Genomic DNA, 21,737 nt, shown 5'->3' on the forward strand with positions numbered 1-21,737 from the left:
CATTTAAAGACCTCTAAGTATGAGTAATCGGGCAGAGAGGAATTTTCCTGAAGGAACATAAAAGAAAATGAAAGCTCCACATACAAGACCAAATAAAATCTTCTGTCTCTCATGAATGTAAATTCTGGCTGCCCTTTTGCACAAACATATTAAAGGAATAAAACTGGAGGAAAAAATAAAAGACAAAAAACTAATAAATTCATTTTTGGAGAAAAAAATATTTAAGAACAAACAAACTATCCTTCAAACACATTTCTTCATGATAAATCCCTGCAATCATGTGGTTCTAAATTACATGGTTAAATATGACTGAAAAAGTAAGGCACAATTTCATAATAATTTTAAAAGCAATAATTATAATAATTTTCTGTGATATCCATGTGGCAGGCCACTGATACTATGGATGCACAAAACTACTTGATTAGAGATCTGGAAAAGTTCTTCCAGCTACTAGCTAAGACTCACAATACCTCTGTGAAGTAAGTAAGATACCATCTTTACTGCAAAGATGAGCGCACGTTGAGCAAATGGAAAAAGCGGGTAAGAGAGCTGCTTGTGGACAAAGGGAGGCAGAGGCTAAAAAGGAGAGACACCCCAAGTGTCATGTTCATGGTGAGGGACTCTAACCCATGGAAATGTAAAGGTAACGCCACCACCCGGGGCTTCTGTTTCCTTCCTCATTTTTCTAAAAGATCTAGGTATGACGAGAAACGTGGACAAACAACAAAACTTAAAAAAAAAGTTTGAACTGAATGCTCTTGATACCAGCGATCAAGCCCATTGCTTCCACATGTGACACTGAAGCCAAAGAGACCAGGAACATGTAGCCAGTAATAAAGCCCAGTGGGGTAGAAGTAGCAGGGCTCAATACTGCAGCCTGCATTTCTACAACCACCCCACACCACCTTACGTGTGCACGTGAGTGCATAAGCCAGAGCGGTCTAGCAAGCGTTCGAGCTTATTTTTTTCAGATCACAGCAGAGAATTTCCAGGCTGAAATGAGAGCTGTTCCTCAACGTCCACCACCGAGGTTATGGTTTTTCTCTTAGATTTTTAGATGCTGGGTGAATGTTATAATTTCAGAAGTTTAAAGTCTACCTCACGCTCCAAATGCCAGTTGGGCAATCGACTGTTGCAAATTCAACCTTGAAATGCTGAGGAAGCCAGGTAGTATTTCTAGAAATGTTTAAGGAGAAATGCCATTCCCAAGCCCAGAAGGGTATGTGGAGATTAAGTTCAATCAGTATCTCCTGATCTTCACAACACTTGCCATAATGTGCTTATATTCTTCAGTAATTTTGGTGGGGTGTGGGGGGGGTGGGGATGGTGGACATGGGGGGGACAGATGACGACAAAGAAGAAAATTGCAATTGCACAGAAAAAGACCCTGGCACTCCCCCCAGCCAGCCACTCCATGGCTTTAAGATGGGAAAGAAAAATGAACCCAACAGAAGTAACACTGTTATTTTAAGAAGAGTCACATTATTTGGGTTGTTCTAACAAAGAAGAGAGTGACTTCAAAATTAGCAAAATTAGTAAAACTAGTTTAAAATAGGGAAAAAGTATCCTGTGAAAAGTTTCAAAGCTTTTTTTAATTTCACCAGGTCCAATATTGAACCATTTCCCAAGAACACATGTGCTTGTTTTTAAATAGAATTTTTATCCAAAGAAGTTTTCAAAATCATCACAGAAACTTTAATTTACCAGCAGAAGAAACCCAAGAACTACAAAAAACTGAGAAAGATGACATGGGTTTTTGAGAAATTAAAATGTTTGTTAACAATTCTGAAATTTATTTAGCTAAAAATTCAATGTGGTTTTAATTATAATAGCAAAAAACCCCCTGTTGTGGATAACATTGCAAAAAGAGGGAATTTCTCATTTAAAAAATGGCCCTTCTGGCATCGCATAATTTAATGTAAAAATTGTGATCAGCTCTAACTGAAAATAATGTTCTCACAGCTCTCCCTTAGTTTGTACTTTACTAAGCTCTAGATAGTACTAAATAGTTCCTGCTATCCTTTGGCAACAAACCCTCAATTACCATCACTAGTGTTTTCTCATGGGAATTTTACCACAGTGAGATTCTTCAGCACCTCTCTCTGATAGCCCTGACTTAACAGTTTTGAAGTCTATGTAAGGTGTAGTAAACCCAACTTGGTGAACAAATAGTAAATCAACATGATGAACCAACTGCAGGAACCAGGTATCAACAGAAACCAGTTATAAACTCCAATCCTTTCTGAGCCATCCCGCTGAAGCACCAGGTGTCTAACATTTATCTCTGATGTTGAAGGAGGGCAAAGACAGAGGATTTCTCTCAAGGACCTTCTCTTGGGTCCTGTTATCCCTTGCCTGCCTGACTTCTGCAAAATCAAAAGGAACCAGCATTTATCAAACCTAAGCTAGGCTTGGCTGACCACAGCCAGGCAGCAGCTGTAAAAGCTCCAACGAGATTTTGGTATGACTTGTTGCATATTCTCTTCAACAGCCACCATTTCTCTAAAAGACACTTTTTTCTCATTCTTCTCAGGCACAGTTTGCTGACAGGCAGAAAGTCAACTTAAGGCCTGTGTCTCATGAAAGCCTCGCTCCTGCCATCAGGATGAATACTATTATATAGAGTTCACGATGATAAACACTTTGGTACTCCCACACCTCTATGATTAAGTTATTACCCAAGTGTTTCGCAGCCGTGATAAAGATCTACGAATTAAAATATTAAAAAAACAAAAACAAAATTAAAGGTGCATTATCTGATAGGCTAAAGCAATGGTGTTGCTTTCTGTTTTTAAAAGCAACGTTCAGGCAATGATTAAAATAAATGACAATAAAACGATCACATTCACAAAATACTAGCATTAGTCTTAGGGATATGCTTAAGGATTGGGCTGTAACCAAGGCAACCCAATCTTCTGGAGAAAGTTCAAGTAGATAGTTTTAAAACCATGGTTCAAAGACACGGTAAATCTGGCTGTAGGGGTACTTGTGACATATGGAAAGTACCACAGCCACCCAACATGAAGCACTGATCTTGTAATAACTCATCCTCCTGTTGTCCAAATGTTACGTTGGAGCAGCCACCGGGTGCCCTCCTGCAGCTGGCATAAGGGTGACACAGGAGCCATTTCATGTGTTCTGGGTAATTTGACAGAAATTTGACTATGCCCACATCCAGATCAAATCTGCACGACTGGATGATACAGAATCAGTCTGGTATAAATGACTACAGACCTATAGCTTATGTCACACCATGCAATGGCTTTAAGCCTGTGCTTAAACAAACCCCAGGGGCTTAAATATTTTGCTAAATTAGAACCTGATCCTGGACTCTCCTGAGCCCTGTCTGGCCACACAAATCATGGGATCAGGCCCTACTTGCCAGCAAATGCTAGAAAAAGCCAAAGCAGCATAAGCAAAAACTGCAGACTTGAACAGAAATGTCTGTGTGATCTTCCAATTCTTTCTGAAAGGAACAATTTGGACATTACCACAGCCACAGATGACGTGAATTTTTATCACGACTACAAAGTCCACCTTAAGAAAAGCAAGGTCTCTTTGGCAAAAAGACTCCTTCTTTGGAACAGATAAAACAGGGTATATTATAAATATGTGATAAATATTGTGATGAAGCAATATCCCAGTGGTTCTTAATTGCGGTGCAATTGAGGTAAGTCCACCAGCGTTTCCTAATTAAATCCTGAGGCATCAGAGGGGAGATTTCTATACACATGCAGGTGATGAGAGCCTCTGTGATGTATATACATTTATGCAATATCTTCCAAATATACTCATAGCATTTTTAGAAGCCAAAACCACATGCATTACAGAAAATAAAAAGAGTGTTTTGGATGCTCGCTCCTTCCAACAGGCACATGGGGTGAAAACAAAAGCATGATAATACCTTTGTTCAGATGTGTCAGGTCTAGAAATTAGCCACAGTACCTCAAATACCACCACTGCTCAATCTTTGTCAAACATCTTCCATCCACAGAATATTTAATGCTTGAAAAGTCTGGCGCTCACCTCCCTGCATGCCAGTCCAACCCACCCCAGCACCCTAAAAACACAGAGGATTCAGATCTAGATCTCCTGGCTGGCCCTTAGCTTTGGAATGGGCTGGAATCCCAAACCTACATACCAGCAAACTTTTCTGGAATGAGAAGACAGAAACTCCAAAAATCAGTAGTTTGGGCCAATCTGTGATTAGTTTAATTCCCATAACATCCCTGGGAAGTTGGAAAGAAGCCTGCTCGTGCAGAGGGCAGAAGACGAGAAGCCATATGACTCAAACCAAGTCCATCCTATGGCAGGGCCATAAAAAAGCCTAAAGGCTCTGGACTTTGGTCTTCCTTAATCTATCTAGGTGGCATTCAGAATTTCCATCAATTACCACCGTATTATTCAGGAAACTCTCATCAGCCACTTGATTTAACACTAACAAGAATAAGGAAGATCAGAGCTATGTTTGCTGCCCTGATGAATGGCTTATTCTGCACCTGAGTGCATCACGTCCTCCCCTGCGCTTGCAGGGATGTAAAATCCTCCACAGGGATACAATGGTGTTAGCAATCCCAGATCTGACCTCCTACGTTTTTGTAGGGTTAGTTCAAACTGGATTTGCTCAATAGTTCCGAGGTTTTTTTGACTGGTGTGGTGCAGACTGCATATAAAGAAGCGAGCTCAGAAGTACCTTATGTGCCATGGTTTAGGGAGCAGGAGCCCAAATGGAACCTGGCAGGAATCATGGTGCAAAAAAATCTGTTTACGTCTAGAGCAGTAAAATTCTTGAAGGCCAGGGTAGAAATCTAGTATAAAAAGGCAAACTGATTCAGCCTAGCCACTACGGTGAAGAACGATTTCTTTTGCTTAATGATGCCACCCTTCTACAAAGAAGGATTCATTCTGAACTATGAATTTTGGGAAACTTTCCTGACACTGGTGGAGTTTGCCAACATATAAACCACGTAAGGAACAGAGGTTTCAGACTGGTATTTCTGTATTTGAATTTACTGTATACAGCTAAAGCTATTAAATTTCACCGTGCTCCTCCATAAAGGTTAGTGCTAAACTGAAAGGAAATGCACCATTTGCAGGAGCTGCAGTGAGTATCTCAATTTTTCCTCTTTGTTTCCTATTGGTCTAGCTCATCTAAATTTTATTTTCTTTTCTTTTCAGCATTAGTAGATATAATTATATCAGGTTTCTGTTATAGAGAATAATGATGAAAGCACCACATTCTTATTGTTTTTCAGTGGGTGCATGAAAAAAATTCTTACAACTTACTCTTGAAAAGTGCCAGTTTGTCACTTATATGGTCAATCAGCCTGCAACTGTTTCAGTTCTGCTTCTTAATTTGTTAAGTGCAAAGAAAGGTATTTTCTTTGATTACATCTGCAAATAAGATATTAATGTCAATTCAGTGATATGAAAATTGCTCCCTCACTATGTAATTTGCACCTTAGTTATTATGGGTTTCATGAACAAGAATATTATAGCTGCTCAGATTGCTGTGGATTTCTAATTTTTTTTTTTTTAATTAACCAAACTTAAAAAAAAAAACCCACCAAACAAAAACCCCACCAACACTAGAAAAGAAGATTATCTGTGCCCAGCTTTTATTTACCTTGGCATACGTATTAATTCTGGACCGAAGATGAAAATGCTGCTGCTGACCCAGCACTCTTCTGCAATGACATTTCACCAGAGAGAAGTTATAAGTGGCTGGGATGAAAATGAAAGGGAGAAAAAAAATGCTTACTTTTTGGAACAGCACAGAGAAGGGTTTAATACCTTCTTTAGCTTTCTTAAGATAAAAACTGAACGTAGGTATTTAGGAGGATCCTTTTTTCTATTATTGAAATAAGATCCTTAATTTTTTTAATGAGAACTCCAGATCATGTGTGTTAACATCAGAGAAATGTATATCCCAAGGCTGGATTCAATCCCCGTTACACTTCAAGCAAAATCCTCCCATTGTAATAAACACGAGGTGGAACAAGAATCTGTTGCTTAAATGTCTACCCAGAAGCCAACACTGCCAGTGGTCCCCCTAGAATGGTGTGTGCGAGAGAGTGGCATAAGATTTTTTTGAGCATCGCTTTGCACTGCAGTTCTATGTAGTAATTTTTTTTTTTAACCACTGGGATTTTAAAAATGTGTTTTCCAGCCCCACATCCTTAAAAGACCTTCTCAACTGACACGATTGGCTTATACCTCTGGTAAATCAAAAGCACATTGTGTGTGAGTGTGTAGTGTGTGTGTGTGTGTGTGTGTGTGTGTGTGTGTGTAGTGTATAGTGTGTGCAAGCTCACATCTTTCTGTGATTGCTCATACATTGTGAATTGGAAGCATCACTACTGAATAAGTTTATGCAATAGCAAAATATAATTTCATAAGAAAAAGAAAAAACCCTATGGAACTGGAAGGGAATGGAGACAAGTAAGGGCCTACAAAAAAGACATAGATAACAGATCTGTGTCCCAAGGATACAAGGTCACACCTAAACTCTGAGATGGAGCTACTTCTGCTGATGATCCAGATCCTATTAAAGTCAAAGGGAAGCTCCCTATGACTTTAATGAGAGCTGGTGACGTTCTCAAAATAACCTGTGAGAAAGAACTAGCTCACATCTTCCACCTTCTACCTTCATTTACTTCTTAAGAGACAGAAATCAAACACAGAAATATAGTTAGGACCACGTTCAGACCTCCTTCTACAGGCAGGTAACTTAGGTGCTGTGATCACTTATCTCCATCAGCGGCAGAGAAAGCAGGTGGTCTGACTCACTCGCTGCCCTCTGGAAAAGTCCCGTCTAAATTAGGTGCCTGTCATGGGCAGTCTGAACATGGCCTCCTGAGTTGCCCTCTTGTTCCAAGGCCTTCCAGTTTTACTTTTTTTTTTTTTTTTTTAAAAAAAAACCCCCAGAGATTCAGAGGCTGGAAAGAAATCATGCAAAGCTTGTGCAATATCCCCCAATGGGCATCCTGGGGAGGGTCACAGTTGATACTCAGAGGTCAGTGCTGGCCTTGGCAGTCAGAGCCTGGATCCGAGCAGAGTTGCAGGTCTTGCAAAGGATGTGCCCATCCAGAGGGTAACAGCCCTGATTGTCCCCTTCAGACAGGAGGCCACCACAGTCCTAGGAAATAAGCAAACAGAAAGAGCAAAGTACATAAGAAAGAAGAACAAGATTAGGCACAGAATCTATTAGTCAAAGAAATTCTCTCCTCACTCTCCACCTTGTAACAGGATCCAGCCTGAGTCAGCGCAAAGCATGAAGCTGAGGTACGTGATGTCTTTCATGATTAAGCCATTTCCTGATAAGAGACAACGCTGCAGAGAAGATGGGTTCCCAAGCCCTCTGCTGAATTTAATCCAATTGAAAATAAAAGGAGATTATTCCCTTCACATTTCTGAGGAAGGAAAGGTCTTTAGCACTGGAGAAAACATCAAACCTAAGCACATATTTATTAACGCAAAAAAGGGTAAAAAAGAAGCATCACTGGGAAGGAAGTTTGGTACCAGTATCTGACTACAGGTAATCTCCTTTGGAAGAGTTAATGGCACAAAGCTGTAGCATCCATTCTTGGGGTGACAGGTAAGCAAACTCCCTGCCTGTCTTCCCATACCAGAACTGTCACCTGTGTCTGTATTGCAATTGGCCCAAAAGATTGTAGCTGAAAGGAGGATGAAAAGGTTGTGGCTGAAAAGCAGCATGTCACTGAGACAGGCACATGGAAACCTCACTAAAAGGCCCAAAACCTGCTCCAGAGACCTCAGCCTTTAAGTATATAAGGCTAAGTATAGCTGCTAGGAAAGTTGGGAATAATCCCTCACTGTGTGATCAGGCAATCACTTGGCCCAAGACTGCTGATGGAGCTGCGGTGAGGGGATTACGGCTTGCCTAGAGGCCATGCCTCTTCATCATAAATCTGTGTTTGTAAATAACCTGGCAAGCAAGTGGTGGAAAGAGGAATATCATTGTTGTTCCTTTTGAGATAGCTGAGGCACATGGAGATCAAGGCCAAATGAGTGTGTGTGTCCTGTGCTCTCCACTGCATCTACTTCTGACATTCATGTGTGTAAAGCCTAGGTATCGCGGCAGCCAGCATGGGGACAATGGTGTATGATGAATTTGGCTCTACAAAATTTAGTGTAGGAATTCCCCAGCATCCTTAAAAACTGGGCCTAAGTAACAGGCTGATGTGTACCCTGAAATCCAAGGTCAAATTGAGAAGTGAACCAGATGCCTCAAGTTTCAGCCTAGACCTTTAAGCCTTAGTCCATCCTTCTTTCCAGTTAAAGTTATTAAAACCTGCAACTGTGATAAGAAATACATTTGGTCTCATTTTCTTACCCTGCCATCTGGCTGATGTATTATCCAACAAGTAACACTTGCACTGAAGAATTCTTGAAGGTTCCCTAACACAGCTGTTCCCACATGTTAATTGCTTTAAGGTGATTTTTCTTCTCTGTCTTCAGATTCTTACCATCAAAATTATATGAAGTGCATAATGAAACTGAACAGGAAAGTAGCACAAAAAGCATTGCACAAAACAAGAATGATCATGTTTATGTGTCCATTAAAATTCTTCAACCCAGAGCCATATGTTGAGTTTCCTGTACAATCTTGCTCAAATACTAACATGCATTACCTTTCATTTTAAGAACATAAACATGAGCAATGTTTGTGTCCAAGCTATAATTTATGAAGTTCTCAAATATTAAGTCCTAATTACCTGAGTCACATTCTCTTGCTCTCCTAATGAACCTGTTATAAACAAGGGACCTGATTTTCTTCTCATTTGTGCTGATATAAATGAGGAAAAATTTCTTGCATGCTGAAGTCAATGAAGTAATTTGATTGTAGAGCCAATGTTACAACAGGGTCTGCCTGTTGTATGTATAACATGAGGCAGTGATGAAATTAAGCCAACCTTTGCTTTCTGTCCTTCACGTGATTAGAATACTAACCTCACATCGGTAGCACTGGACATGGAAGTCACGATCCAAGGCGACAATGCGAACAGTCTCCTCTTGTCCTGGGGCTGGCATGATGGGCTCCTTACACACTGAACATCTCGGTGCAAATTTCCTGAAGAAAGAAGAGATGGTCCCAGTCACCCTCAAATTCAGAGCAGAAGTTTTTGTTAACTGCACCAGCGAGCCAGAAACGCATGCATTTGTACAAACTCACGCACATATATGTACACGTCACAGTTTGTAGCTTTGCACAGCTGCCTCCTTGGAAAGAAGACAGGAAGGAGCACTTTAGTCTTACAATGCAATTTCAGGCTTGCAGGATATTAAAGAGCATTTTGCAGACTATTAGCAGAGGACTTCAAGAATATCTGACAGGCAGCAACACATATTCTGCTTGCCCTAATTAACAACTAAAGTGCCTGTTGAATGACCCACTATCATGACACCTATGCACTGCCACAACTCTCAGGCTCAACCCCTAGCCTAATTCTAAGAAAGTCCATGCAAATTCTATGGTTAGAAAGATAACCATGCTTCAAGAGCATCTCTTGGGAAAAAAAAAAAATCAAAATATTCAAATTTGGAGACTGGAACAAACAGGTAAGAAGTCTTAACAGAGATGGTAAAAAGATTTGGCTTACACTATGCTAATTTGTTGAGGTTTATCCCATCCATATTAAACTTCTGACCCATCTTACCCACTTATGCACACAAGAGCACACAGCACACTCCTAGCCATGCTCACTCAAAGAAGAAGCATCAGAGCAATTCTGACTTGCTGCATTTTCTAACTAAAACCAACTCTCAGTTATCCATTAGTGGGTTGCCCACACTTAAAAGGGAACAGGTCTGGGTGGAAAGACACCAATGCTCTCTCCTCCACAGTCAGCCCGGGTCTGAGTTGTATAGTGACAACCACTCACTGTGTGATGGGACTGGCTTGAATCAGGGTCAGCTCAGGGATCAAGAGGAGCACAGACCTTTGTGTTTCCCCTTATATTGCCCACCATATGCCCTCCTGGCTAATTCATATATGTTCTGTATTACCTCTGGTTTTGGTCCCACCATCTGCCAATGAGAAGTGGCCATCTCTGCTCCTAGACAGGTGGGGATGCTGGAGAACATTTAGCTGCTGGTGAACCATCATTTGCTGTTTTGGTTCAAAACCTATGAGTACCAATTCCCCAGCTGCAAATTCTGCTCACAAAAAAAAGAAACTTATATCTACAGAATCTGCTGCCTTGTGATGAGAGCTGGGGTCATGGGCTATGGGGCAACAGAGAGCAATGCTTATGGCAAACATCAGAACACGAGAAGATCAAAGGCCCTTCTCTTCTGAAATGCCTGAGAAAGACTGACTTTGCCACCCAGCCTGTCACATGAACCACCTCAGAATTAACTAGCTTAGAAAAGAAAAAAAAAAAAAAAAAAAAAAATCTATCTGTACCAGGAATAAAGGAAAATATTAATTTCACTGGCAACAGATGAAAGATGTCTCTGTAGCTGCGATCTGACGAAAAAATGAATTAAACAGTGGCTATAGCAAGTGCTCTGAAAAATAACTTAAATGGTTCATGATATGACCGGAGCTGTAATCGCAGTTGATTACATGCTGCTTCATGCAGGCACTTCCTTGTGCCATTTAGCTCAAATGTGGTGCTTAAAAATCCTTCAACATTTCTCTGTCCAGGCCACTGTGGGTAATTCATTATGAGCCAAATATTAACTCCCAGGACCCAGAGATGACTCCTGCAGATTTCAGGGGATGTGGATGTGCTGCTGCAGGGCCTAAGCTCAGGGGGTAGCTAAGTGACAGTGTAAGTATCAGCTACAGTTTTGTTATCAAGAGGATGTACAAGATGTAAAGCACTGGACCTCCAGACCAGGAGGACGTGTCATCCCTAATCAATTAAAACCGAGCTGGCCAAAGTGCTGCTAAACACGTGGTTGGCCAAAGACATTCTGAGTGTCACATTAGGTCTCATGCTATTCCTGTCATCTTCCCCTCAGTCTTTCACTCAACAATTTTGTGTCCTTTTCTTGGATTGACAGCCTCCCACTTCCCACTTTCAGAGCCCTGAGGTCCACATCCAGTCACTGCCAAAAGACTTCAACATGGGGCATCAGCTCTTGCTCCCAATCTTTCTCCTGAAGGCATGTGAGCCCTTGGCCTGTGGGGCCTGGGGAAGGAGGAGGAGTCTCCAAATCGTACATGGGTATGATGGAAACCCTTCAAGATCCTGAGTGGTGCATAAGCCTTCTGTTGGGCCTGCGCTCAGGACCAAATTTTACCTTACACACACAACTGCTGGCACAGAAAAGCAAGGCAACACAGCAGCTGCCAATTAACCCAGCCTATCTGAGCTGCAGTGAACACCCTCACGTTGGATTTTAACATGCCAGTTGATCATGGCTGCTTCCCTTTCTGTCAAGTCAGCCTGCTGCTTTGAGCTTTCAGGCCCACACACTGATGTCACGAGGCTCTAATTAAGTCTACTCCCTTAGAAATTAAGAGATAAATGGTTCAGATGTAAACTCACATTTGTCAGTATTGATTTCCTCTTTTAATTGAGGGGTGTAATGTGTCTGTCTTTTCCATACAGGGGAAACATTTATGCTCTGATTATATCTACCTGTCTTCCCCAAATTAGTTGTGATGATGGGGGTGGTAGCGTGGCAGTGACAGAAACTACTTGCAACTATACCTTTCAACTTACTTTGAATAGCAGTTTCACTATAAATTATTACCAGGGCTGTATTTTTAAGCAGCCTTAAAAAGCTAATTAGCAACCAGAAACAAAAGGAACTGTGAGCATCCTGTGGCCACCTAGATCCCTCTAGCTGGTAAGCAAACACCTGCAGAGTGCAGCTGTACGGGACCTCTCGTAATTGCTCGGTGGAAGAAGCGGGGAGATGCTGATGTGGAAGTGCAGGTAGAGGCAGTGAGGAGAAACATGCACATGCTGAGTGCAAGGGAAGGCAGGGGGAATGCAGAGCATTTAAAATGAAGGAACACAGAGGTTATCCATAAATTCAGATCTAAGCAAAGCAGAGATCAAGCAGCATAAGCCCCGAACCAATTAATCTTGTATGCCACGGTATGCCTGCTTGGAGCAAAGCTCTGCCTACTATTGAAGAGCCTTGGGAGGAAGCGGCAGAGGGTTCAGATCTCTTTGGACACTCAAACTAAAAAAGGAGGACTTTTAGGGACAAAAGAGAAAGACAATAAGCAAAGCCACTGACAGCAACTTAGGCCATACTTATGGAAATCCTCGATGCAGTGGATGTTCCCACCGGCATCCACAGTGAAGGGGATCCCATCCAGGCTGCGATGACACATCACGCAGGTGAAGCAGTGGGGATGGTAGGCCTTCCCGGTGGCTCGGAGGATCCTTTCCATGATGGGCTTTGCACAGACACTGCACTGCTCCAGCGTGTTCTGCAAACAAAACACACACAGCAGATGTGAGCACCATCTCAGCAGGACATTTACAAAGGTCAGCTGGGTTGGATGCTGCTGCTGATCTACTTAGAAGCTTCAGGTACTTTCTTTTCATTTCTTCTAGATAAGTGCAGTACAGTCAACAAAGAGTATGATAACAGCACAGGGCCTAGGTCAAGCCTTCAGTAACAGTGTGAGAACACAAACCAGAGCCTTCTCTCAGCAGCTATGATAAACCATCAGAGATGGCCCATCAGGTTCGTGTATCGGAGACATTGCAGCTTCTGTAGCCAAGAGCACGTAAAGCAGTTATGCAGCCTGCACTCGGGGGCTTTTGCCTCCAGACTGCCCAGTCTGAACGACCTTTTGCAGCTGAGTTGATTAGAGACAACCTCCACAGCGTGCAGTGCAAAGCTGAAGCACAAACTCCTGAGGCTACACAGAGACACTCTAACTGCTCTGCTAATACATATCCCATAAAGGATCTTTATCTGCCTTGTTAGAAAATCTTCATCTTCCCCTCCCATCACAGAGACTACTGTTGAGTCTGGGGAGAGAACAAACCAGTGTCTGCAATGAAAGCATTGCAAGGACAGGAGTTCAGGATGACTTAAACTGTTCATTTATCTCTGGCCAACGATGTTTGAGATAATGACTGTGAAATGCCAGCTCTAAGGCCATGATTATTGCTGCACAGGTTTTACGTAGTGGCCTGCTTGTGAAGTGCTGGAGCCAAAAACACCCCCACCTTTCAAGTGGGGTCTATTGAATGATTCATCTCATTTCATCCCTCACTCACCGTTGCAGTTAATTATAGAAACACCAAGATAATTTTGCTCAGATGGCGGTCTGTGAGCCACACCAGGCCTTCTGATACCAGCTGAGCAACTTACCCTTTCAAACCAAGCACTTTAAAGACTCATGCCATGAACGGAGGGTGCAACCCATATAGATGCAAACAATAAATCTGTGGCAATGATTTGGGTCAATTCACTGGACTTTAGGAAAGCAAACTTTACCTACTACTCTTGCTTGATGCACCTGGAGTTACCAATAATGTTATCAACCAGTGTTTGAATCGTGGATGCGGTAGAAAGTCTATGATTACAATGTTGATTATGATTAAGATCGACAGAAATAAGGAGGGGGGAAAAGGGAAGGCAAAAAATCTAATGGGACAGAAATACAAAAAGCGGCTGGAAGGCAGATCATGTTGACAAACACAGCAAGAATAAAGTTCTTCTGCTTCCTCATCCAACAAAATTCCCAGGGAAAGTAGTGCTTTGACCAACCACATTGTTATTGCTTCTTTGAGCCAATATTCTCAGGGGCAAGATCCAGCTCTTACATGTGCAGCCAAAATGTATTGTCAGGAGATGAATCACCCAAGAGCTCACAGAGGTTACTTCTACACTCACATATTCGCTATTGGACATTATCTCTAGGCTGCAAATCACTGGTAAAATACAAACATAGAAATACACAGGTTCATATCAGAAGATCAAAAAGGATTGTTTTTGGAAAGGTTGATATGAAAAGTCCTGAATTTCAACCCCTATGAGAACTGTCTCACACATCTGTAAAGACAGCACTGCCAGACTAGTTTTGGTTTCAGACTGCATTTTGCTTTATGCCTTGTAATAATGGGCAGGAAAGAATTATGGCTGGCCTTTCTGTCTGGTTGCTGTCACCATCATCATCATTATAACAGTAGCTGGTATGCCAGAAAAAGCAAGGTCAATAATTTTCTCCTTGGAGAAATAACCTGGCAAATTTACCATTTTGCTTTACATAAGCAGATCACATCATCTCAGTCTGCATCCATGCTGTTCTCTATATTGCCAAGGAAGGAATGCAGCATACCTACAGATACCAATGGAAGATTGTGCCACTCATAAGGCATTTGCTATGACGCCTTTGAATATACGCAGGTATGGAGCTTTTGCCTCACCAAGTCACTGCTTGCTTTATTTCCAACAGTTGCCAACAACAGAGGCCAAAGCACGAGAACAGGGCAAGCAAAACAGCAATTCCTTAGGATATGCTTCCAGCCTCCAGCGATTTCTGGCTTAGGGACTTCCTGAGCCAGAGCTTGGCTTCTCCATACTTAGCCTCAAGTGGATGTTTCTCCCATGAACTTTTTGTTTCTCCCGATCACTTTTTGAGTTCTGCTAAACATTGAGCACCCACAACATGGCTGGGAGTTTCACGGCTTACCTACACATTGGGGGCTGATCTGCTAAGCAGTTCCCCTGGTCTGCTTCCGCAGCCTATCTAACCACGCTCCAGAGAGCGACTCTGAGCACAGCCTACCTGGTACTGTGAACAGAGCAGAAACCTGCTCCTGCAATCCATCCTGCAAAGGGATTTAACACCAAACAGTGTGGCCTGGAAATGCTCTCACTACAAATCTGATACAACCTCTACTCACACATTTCAGACACTCAGAGTTTAAGACCGCAAGGGATCATTACAATCATCTTGTCTGACACTTCGCATTAATGCTGACTTTGGTGGGAGTTCTGCAGTGACCAGGACAGCAGGTAATCATGCTTCTGGATTATGCTTTCAGAAAACACACATCTTCTGCTCCCAAATCTCAGCTCAGTCACACTGTTTGACATTCTTGCAGCTAAGACAAGCGTTTTAAATTTACCAACTCCCGATTAAGCCTTCTATACAACCTGAAAATCAGACCTGAGAAATTTATTCTTTTCATCCTTCCAAGTCTGTACCAGTGAGGAAAAACAAAGTCATTAGTTTCAGACTCCAGCTCACTCCCTGTCTGGAAGTATATTTGCTTAAGCCTCTTTCCTTGCTAGAACCCTGGCTCAGACCCTTCCCTTCAAGGTGTTACCAGAAGGTGCCAAAGGGAAAGCTTCCTTGATTCACACCCATTTGACATCAGGTTGCTCTAAGGCAGGATTTGGCCTGTGGAGCTAACAGGGTTTTCTTTGATTCTCTAATCAGGTTATCCCACATGCCTAAGTGCTGCCCCAGCAGCTAGCAACCTGCACAAAGGTATTTCTGCACATTACGGGAATAGCATCCCTGTAGGATTATGTTTGGCTTCTTGATTTTGCTCTCTTTCACAGTTTAACTAACTCTCCTAGAACCTGCTGGAGCTTTCAGACCTGCAGAAAGCCAAATGAGATGAAGAAAAAAACCTAACAGCCCCATTTTTCTTCTTTCTTCCCCAAGCTGCCATTGCCAGCCCTCTCTGTAATCAACAGGTAGAGCTGAGTGCATCTGATAAGCTACACAGAGGGTCAAAGCAAGGCACAGAGAAGAGAGACAAGAACCAGCTAGGAAACATCAGACCTAGGGGCTGTGGTCAAATTCATGGGATAAGAAAATGGATCACAAATCCAGCAAGGGCTGAGGGGAAAGTTTACTATCCTTTCCCCATATTTTTGGCTAAGAGGCAGGGAGTGTCTTTTGTTTTTAGAGACACTTGTGTCTCCAAATCCAACTAATTTTTTGGGTTTGAAAAGGATGGGGCAGGAACCATCCATTTCTAAATGGAAGGTTAGCCCAATGTTAAAGGCTGAGTCTGGGTCCATGTTTCTTGAGGGCAGAACTGCTTATCCATGGCAAAGAAAAAGAATTGCACCTGGGGAAAATAATGCACCTTAATATACCAGTAAGAAAAATAACCCCAAGCAAAAATACCTTAAAACACAAGCAAAGAACTGAAATGACCAGGACATAAAGCATCAGGTTGCAAGTAAAACCGAAGAGACTTCAACGCGTACAGCACAATCAGCAGCAAAGCAGGAACAGGCTGCTTGGGAACAAGTATCTGACAGCAAGTGGTGGGGGAGTTGTTTGAGGGCACCCCTATAGCAATATTTGGCCCTTCAGAAACCACAGAAAGCCAAAGGGAGGTGCTCTGCAGATGTTAGGTTTGAACACAGCACACAAAGTGAAAATCCAAACTGCTGGGAAAGACTTCTGGGGTGCAAGAGCCATTGAAGACTGGAAGTGGGAAGTGTTTGAATCCCTTCCTGAAAACTTCACATCCCAGATGGAAGGCTGGCAAATGGCTTCGGGGAGCAGAGCTGCAGTGACAGCCTGTGGGCTGCCGCTCATCCTGCTTCCCTAGTGCTGTAGATTATAACCCCTCATAACCAAATTTTGGGTGACAGCAGTAACTCACAATATAGTGCAGCACAAAGACCCTCCCACAATGACCTAGCAACGAACACAGAAGAAAAGCCACACAGAGATTAGTCATTGCTGCTTCTGTATTGGCAATTCATCCGGAGTTCTAATGAACGTAACTGATCTCTCCTGCACTCTGAACAGCACACCGAGGAGAGCTCACGCACGGGAACATGAGCACGGTATAGCTTATTTTGCTGGGAGAAGGGAGGGAAGGTGCTGGAATAAATTACATCGGCAACTCATGCACGGGGACATGAACTCACTTTCTGTGAGCACTGCAGAAGAAACACATTTTTTGGAGTGACTGCGCAGAGGAGATGGTATTAGCTGCGGGAATCAAAAGTGACTGTGGTGCTAAAAACAGGCACATGGTCAACTACTGTAGTTGAACTGTAACTTAGTAAAGTGCGGTAAGTGAATTGCTCTAAATCTTGTGACTCCTTCCTTCATTTCCTCAGACTGCGAGGAGAGAGGAGCAGGAGACATTTTCCCCATTGTGGGATAATTTTTGAGGCTTGAAAATATTTCCATACTTAAGTGAAGACTGAACACTTTAATCTGAAGAAGTTTGGTGAATTTATAAACCCCAAATTAGATCAGGTCAATTGAAACACTGCACTTCAAATAATTTCAAATGGTTTCATTTAGGTTTTGGGTCTGCAAATATATAGTTGGATTATAAATTAAATATAAAGCAGACGTTGGTGGAGGGGTTAAGTGTCAAGATGTAATTTCAACACTTTCAAATATTTTTTTTTTTTTTTTGGCAGTATTTCTAAAAAAGGAAAATCCAAGACCTGATTTCCCACCTCAAAATCCCCAGCCATCCCCAATTGCTATCTCCACAGATGGGTAAACCTTGGCAAACACAACATTTAATTCACTAATGGCCAGCATCAAATTCCTTCCTCCATATTTAAGGAGAAAATTTGGGCATGTGTGAGTGAATCTTTCTCACTTAGCTTGACACATTATTAGCAGTGGGTGACACTCCCTTTCCTGTTGCTCTCAGTGGGGTAGGGCCAGCAAGGGAGAGCCCTGTGGAAGCATCTTGGCTGATTCTCTGATGTTCAAGGCCACATTGCCATAGCTGCATCAGTGCGTTGGGGCAAGAAACATGACTCCTGTCAGTGCAAAATATCCTGGCAAAACTCCCTAATTCAGACACAGTGGTAAGCTGTGAGGGTGCTCTTTAGCTGGTATTTCTGAGATAGGGAAGGGAAGACACTGGAATAAAATTACACTGGCAACTCTGCAACATTACCAGCATGATGAGGGTCTGAGCTGGGCATACAGCTACCAGCTGCACAGTGTAGGCTGAAGCCCTGGAGGTTGCTGTATTCAGTGGCTTTCAAATAGTTCTTCCATTCGGCTCAGTTTTTAGTGGCTTTCCCAGCACAGTAGCAATACCACGGCTGGCATGCTTCCCCTCTGCTGGAATTTGCTTTTCTTGTCAGGAAAACTGAATTCAGCTTTGTATTTTTGGACTCAGCAGCTGGAGGTGAATCTGTCAGAAAGTACTCTAACCATAGAGGGTGAAGGAGTCCTTTCCCCTTGCCCTGTAACTATTAGAGAAAGACTAGATATGTTTTATGGCTTATGTTAGTAGCACAGATGACAATGGCATGCAATTGAGTCCACAAACGCACAATAACATAAAGGCCATGATGAAAACGGAATAGGGCTTGAGAAATGCTTCACAAATGATATGCAGATGTCAAGATATGCTCTACAGGGAGAGAAGGGAGGAGTTCCATTTGTTCCTTCTTAAGATAGCTGTTTTATCAAGTGAAGGCTAAGGGATGGCTTTGACATTGTCTGAACAAAGGCTGGAGAGGAAACCTAGGGAAGGCTGCTGGATCTGGCAGGCTCATGAGTTGGCCATACTACCTGGAGAAAGGTATATGTTTTTAATGGTGAACATGATCAATGCTTGGAACAGCACAGGCAGGGACAGGGTGATTTCTCTGTTGCTCAGTGCCAGTTTAGGTAAGACCCATGTCCGTTTCTAGTACCACCAAGTTGAAAGTGATGAAGGAACGTCAAGGTCTGCTCTGCATTAGGATCAATGTCCAACCACAATCACACTGACTCCTTCCAGCTAAAAATCCACAAGAAGCCTGATGTTGGAAATTGCTTAACTACTTTCTGGCACTCAAAGCTACTCATCTTCTTTACATTCCTTGCTCTGACAACAGAGAGATCTTTTTCACTTTAAAACAGCAGTGCTTACAAATGTAACAAATGAGGGATTCGTTCTCTAAACTGGTGGGCTGGAAGATAAAATGCCTGGATTTTACTTCTAGCTTTTCAACCCATTAACTGTCAGAGGCGAAGCACTCCCATGCTCCATGCCCCTGTTTGCCTGTAAATAAAATGGCTGTAAAAGTTGCATATTCCAGTGAGAAACTGGGTGCTGTTAGGTTTGATAAATAGTTGTGAAGCAGTTTGTGTGCCCAAATGGTTACTTGATGGAAACAAGGTATTTTTAACAGCAAAAACTGAATGTTTTTTTAATCTATAACAATTGCACACACCTCAAAAGTCAACAAGGTCTGACTTTGGGAAGCGTGGTACTGAGGAACAGCATATGAGCTGTTACTCAGAGCACTCCAGTGTAGCTACAGCAATTTGCAAAAGTTACTGGGAAAATGCTTCTAACTTACAGTGGACTTTAAAAAAGCATGGAGAATAATAAAGTCTATGCTTATGACATTTTTTCAACACCAATAGTTATAGTTGCATGCACTACTACAGTAAGCCAAGTGATTGAAATCGTGCTTAACAACTACTATGTAAAAGGATGTTGTGATGTATCTCGGTAACCAGCACCCATTCCTTCAGTAATTTTCATTCTAGTCAAGCTGCATTTCCAGACCTTCTCACATCTTGTCTACTGCCACCAGAAAAGAGGAGCTGCACATTCCCAGCCAAACTGCAAGAGTGCATTGTGCATGTTGGTGAGCACTGCTCATGCTTGCTGTTATGACTGCTGACCACACCACACACCAGGTACGAATCACACTATAACCATGTGAAGTCAGTCACACTAGAGTAGGACTGCATCTGGTCCAAAAAACATGCAACCACTAAGCTGGGGCAGGCTTTCGGAGCTCTGGAGAGATGAGCATCTGTAAAGCACAGCAGCACCAGCAGAGCACAGGACATAAGCCTGCCTGGGAAGGGAGGGATGATCTGGTAAGACAGTTTCCATCTCTGATTTCTTCAATCCAAGGAGATCCCGAGCTCACGACCAGACCTTTGGCCCTCATTCCAAACCGTTGCATAATACAACGCCTGGCGCAAGATGCTGATTTTCAAAGATTTCTAATTTGAAGGAAATCCCTCAAAATCCCTCCCAGAATGCCGGAGGTAAACAGTTTGTTCAAGGCTTCTGCAGCTCAGGCGAACTGGCACAGAGCTACCGCTGAAATCCCTGGACCCTGTTGCACAATGGCAGCCATGCCTCGGAAGATTAGTATTGCTTCATACCGCAGGGGTCACTACCTAGAGATAAATCATCTGCTGGCTTTGCCGACTGCAGAAAGATGGGTTCGAGGATTCGTAAGACTGGAGTGAACCTTGGTAGTTTTAAAACCTATGCTATTCTATTAGCTTTGCTCCTAAGGCACAGGGGGAATACATGGCAGGTTTTGATAGCCTGTGCTTTTACCTATTATTAAGACCCACATGTCACATGAGTACACCTACAAACCATAATCGTCACTCAGGTCTCCGCGGTACAAAGTGCTCTGAGGGATAAAGCATAACTGTTCCCTATGCCCAAGCGCTTCCACTCTTTGCGCTACAGATGTCGTACTGCTTGCCTTACGTGCTCTCATCATCAAATCTATCTATCCCCTCAACACATGATGTGCCTGACCTCGTATGCCACCCTGGGAGTTTTGCCTAAATAAGGACCGAAGGATCTGTCCTGTTGTGATTACTTTCTGCACAGGCAGCAGAATCCTATGTAGCTGGGAGATGTGGCAAACAGCGAGAAGATACACTCTGCTCCTTGTTTAGATACGATTGTGGACAACACGGAGATTTCAAGCTTAATTAGCAACGCCGAGGAAGCTGTTAGAGAGGCATTTCAAACCGCTTGCAGTTTAAACTGATTAGAACTTTGTGAAAGCAGAACAAGATTGTGTTAGCAAATTGTTAGGCTAAAATTCAAGTCAAACTGAACCGCATCAAAGGAAATACAAAGAAGTGACTATCGGCAAGAAGTAGGCTTTCTTCTTTTCTTTTGGTAGAGAATTTAATTTCATAGCCTTTAATAAACCTCATGATCCAATCCAAGCTTGCCACTCTGGCAAAGAGCTTAACCAAAATAACACTGGAACTCAGAGCTGGCAGACCAAAGAGACTATAAATTGGTCAAATCTGGGCAGAATACAAGGGAAAAAAATCCAAAATTCCATTCAATCTTCCTGTTTTAGAATTTTGATGTAACTGACCATTGACATGGAAATGTTATCTTGACCTTAACTGCTAAAGCTGACTTGCGGAGGAAAAAATGACTGACTCTGTGACATTTCAGTCGTTATTTATAGTTCCCCTCACCCTTCTCTTTCTTGGTATTTTTGCATTAGAAATGAATTCTTGCCTGCCATGCTTTTCCTGAAGGACTGAGCAGTGCAAGAATTTGTGACATAAAAACCATCAAGAAAATGGAATCTTGTTGATTAGCATGGAAATCAAATTTTAGTTGGAAACTCTGTCAATAAACTAGCATCCAGCAAAGATGAGCTTTTTTTGGTTACAGATTGAACACCACCAGTCTTAACTGCGACCTGCTTAAAGCTGGCATGTTACGCCTCCTGTGCTCTCCAAGAGAGATTTCCTAGAGAAACCAAGGGAAAGAGAGAGCTTGGGTACTTCTAAAGTTTGTACACACACAAACACACACACACACACACACGGCAGAATCCTTTCCCTTCACTCCTTGAGAATTAAAAATAACTCGCCTCATCTCTCTAACTCACAAGGAAAGGCACACAACCCATCTTCCCCTGGTCATTTCAAGTCACAGATAAGGGCATCTCTAAGTTGCTTCTAATAACTACCAAAGGCTAAATATTTCAGCTAAGCATCAGTTTAACAGCCCCCCCCCCCCCCCCCCCCTACGCTCAACACGAAG

The 21,737-nt window shown here is 42.5% G+C and overlaps 1 protein-coding gene across 1 annotated transcript in view; it reads right to left on the minus strand.

The window, feature by feature from the left end:
• Positions 1–7,009: 7,009 nt before the first annotated feature.
• LOC104624024 (lipoma-preferred partner homolog) overlaps positions 7,010–21,737 on the minus strand; it is a gene marked incomplete at its 5' end in the record, with an annotated part of 118,339 nt that continues 103,611 nt past the window's right edge. Inside the window, 3 exons of the mRNA XM_010291280.1 lie at positions 7,010–7,138; positions 8,974–9,094; positions 12,243–12,421. Of these exons, the coding sequence (XP_010289582.1) occupies positions 7,010–7,138; positions 8,974–9,094; positions 12,243–12,421 (429 nt within the window). The remainder of the gene's footprint in view (positions 7,139–8,973; positions 9,095–12,242; positions 12,422–21,737) is intronic.

The sequence above is a fragment of the Phaethon lepturus genome, unplaced genomic scaffold (assembly GCF_000687285.1).
Source record: "Phaethon lepturus isolate BGI_N335 unplaced genomic scaffold, ASM68728v1 scaffold14417, whole genome shotgun sequence".
Classification (NCBI taxonomy): domain Eukaryota; kingdom Metazoa; phylum Chordata; class Aves; order Phaethontiformes; family Phaethontidae; genus Phaethon; species Phaethon lepturus.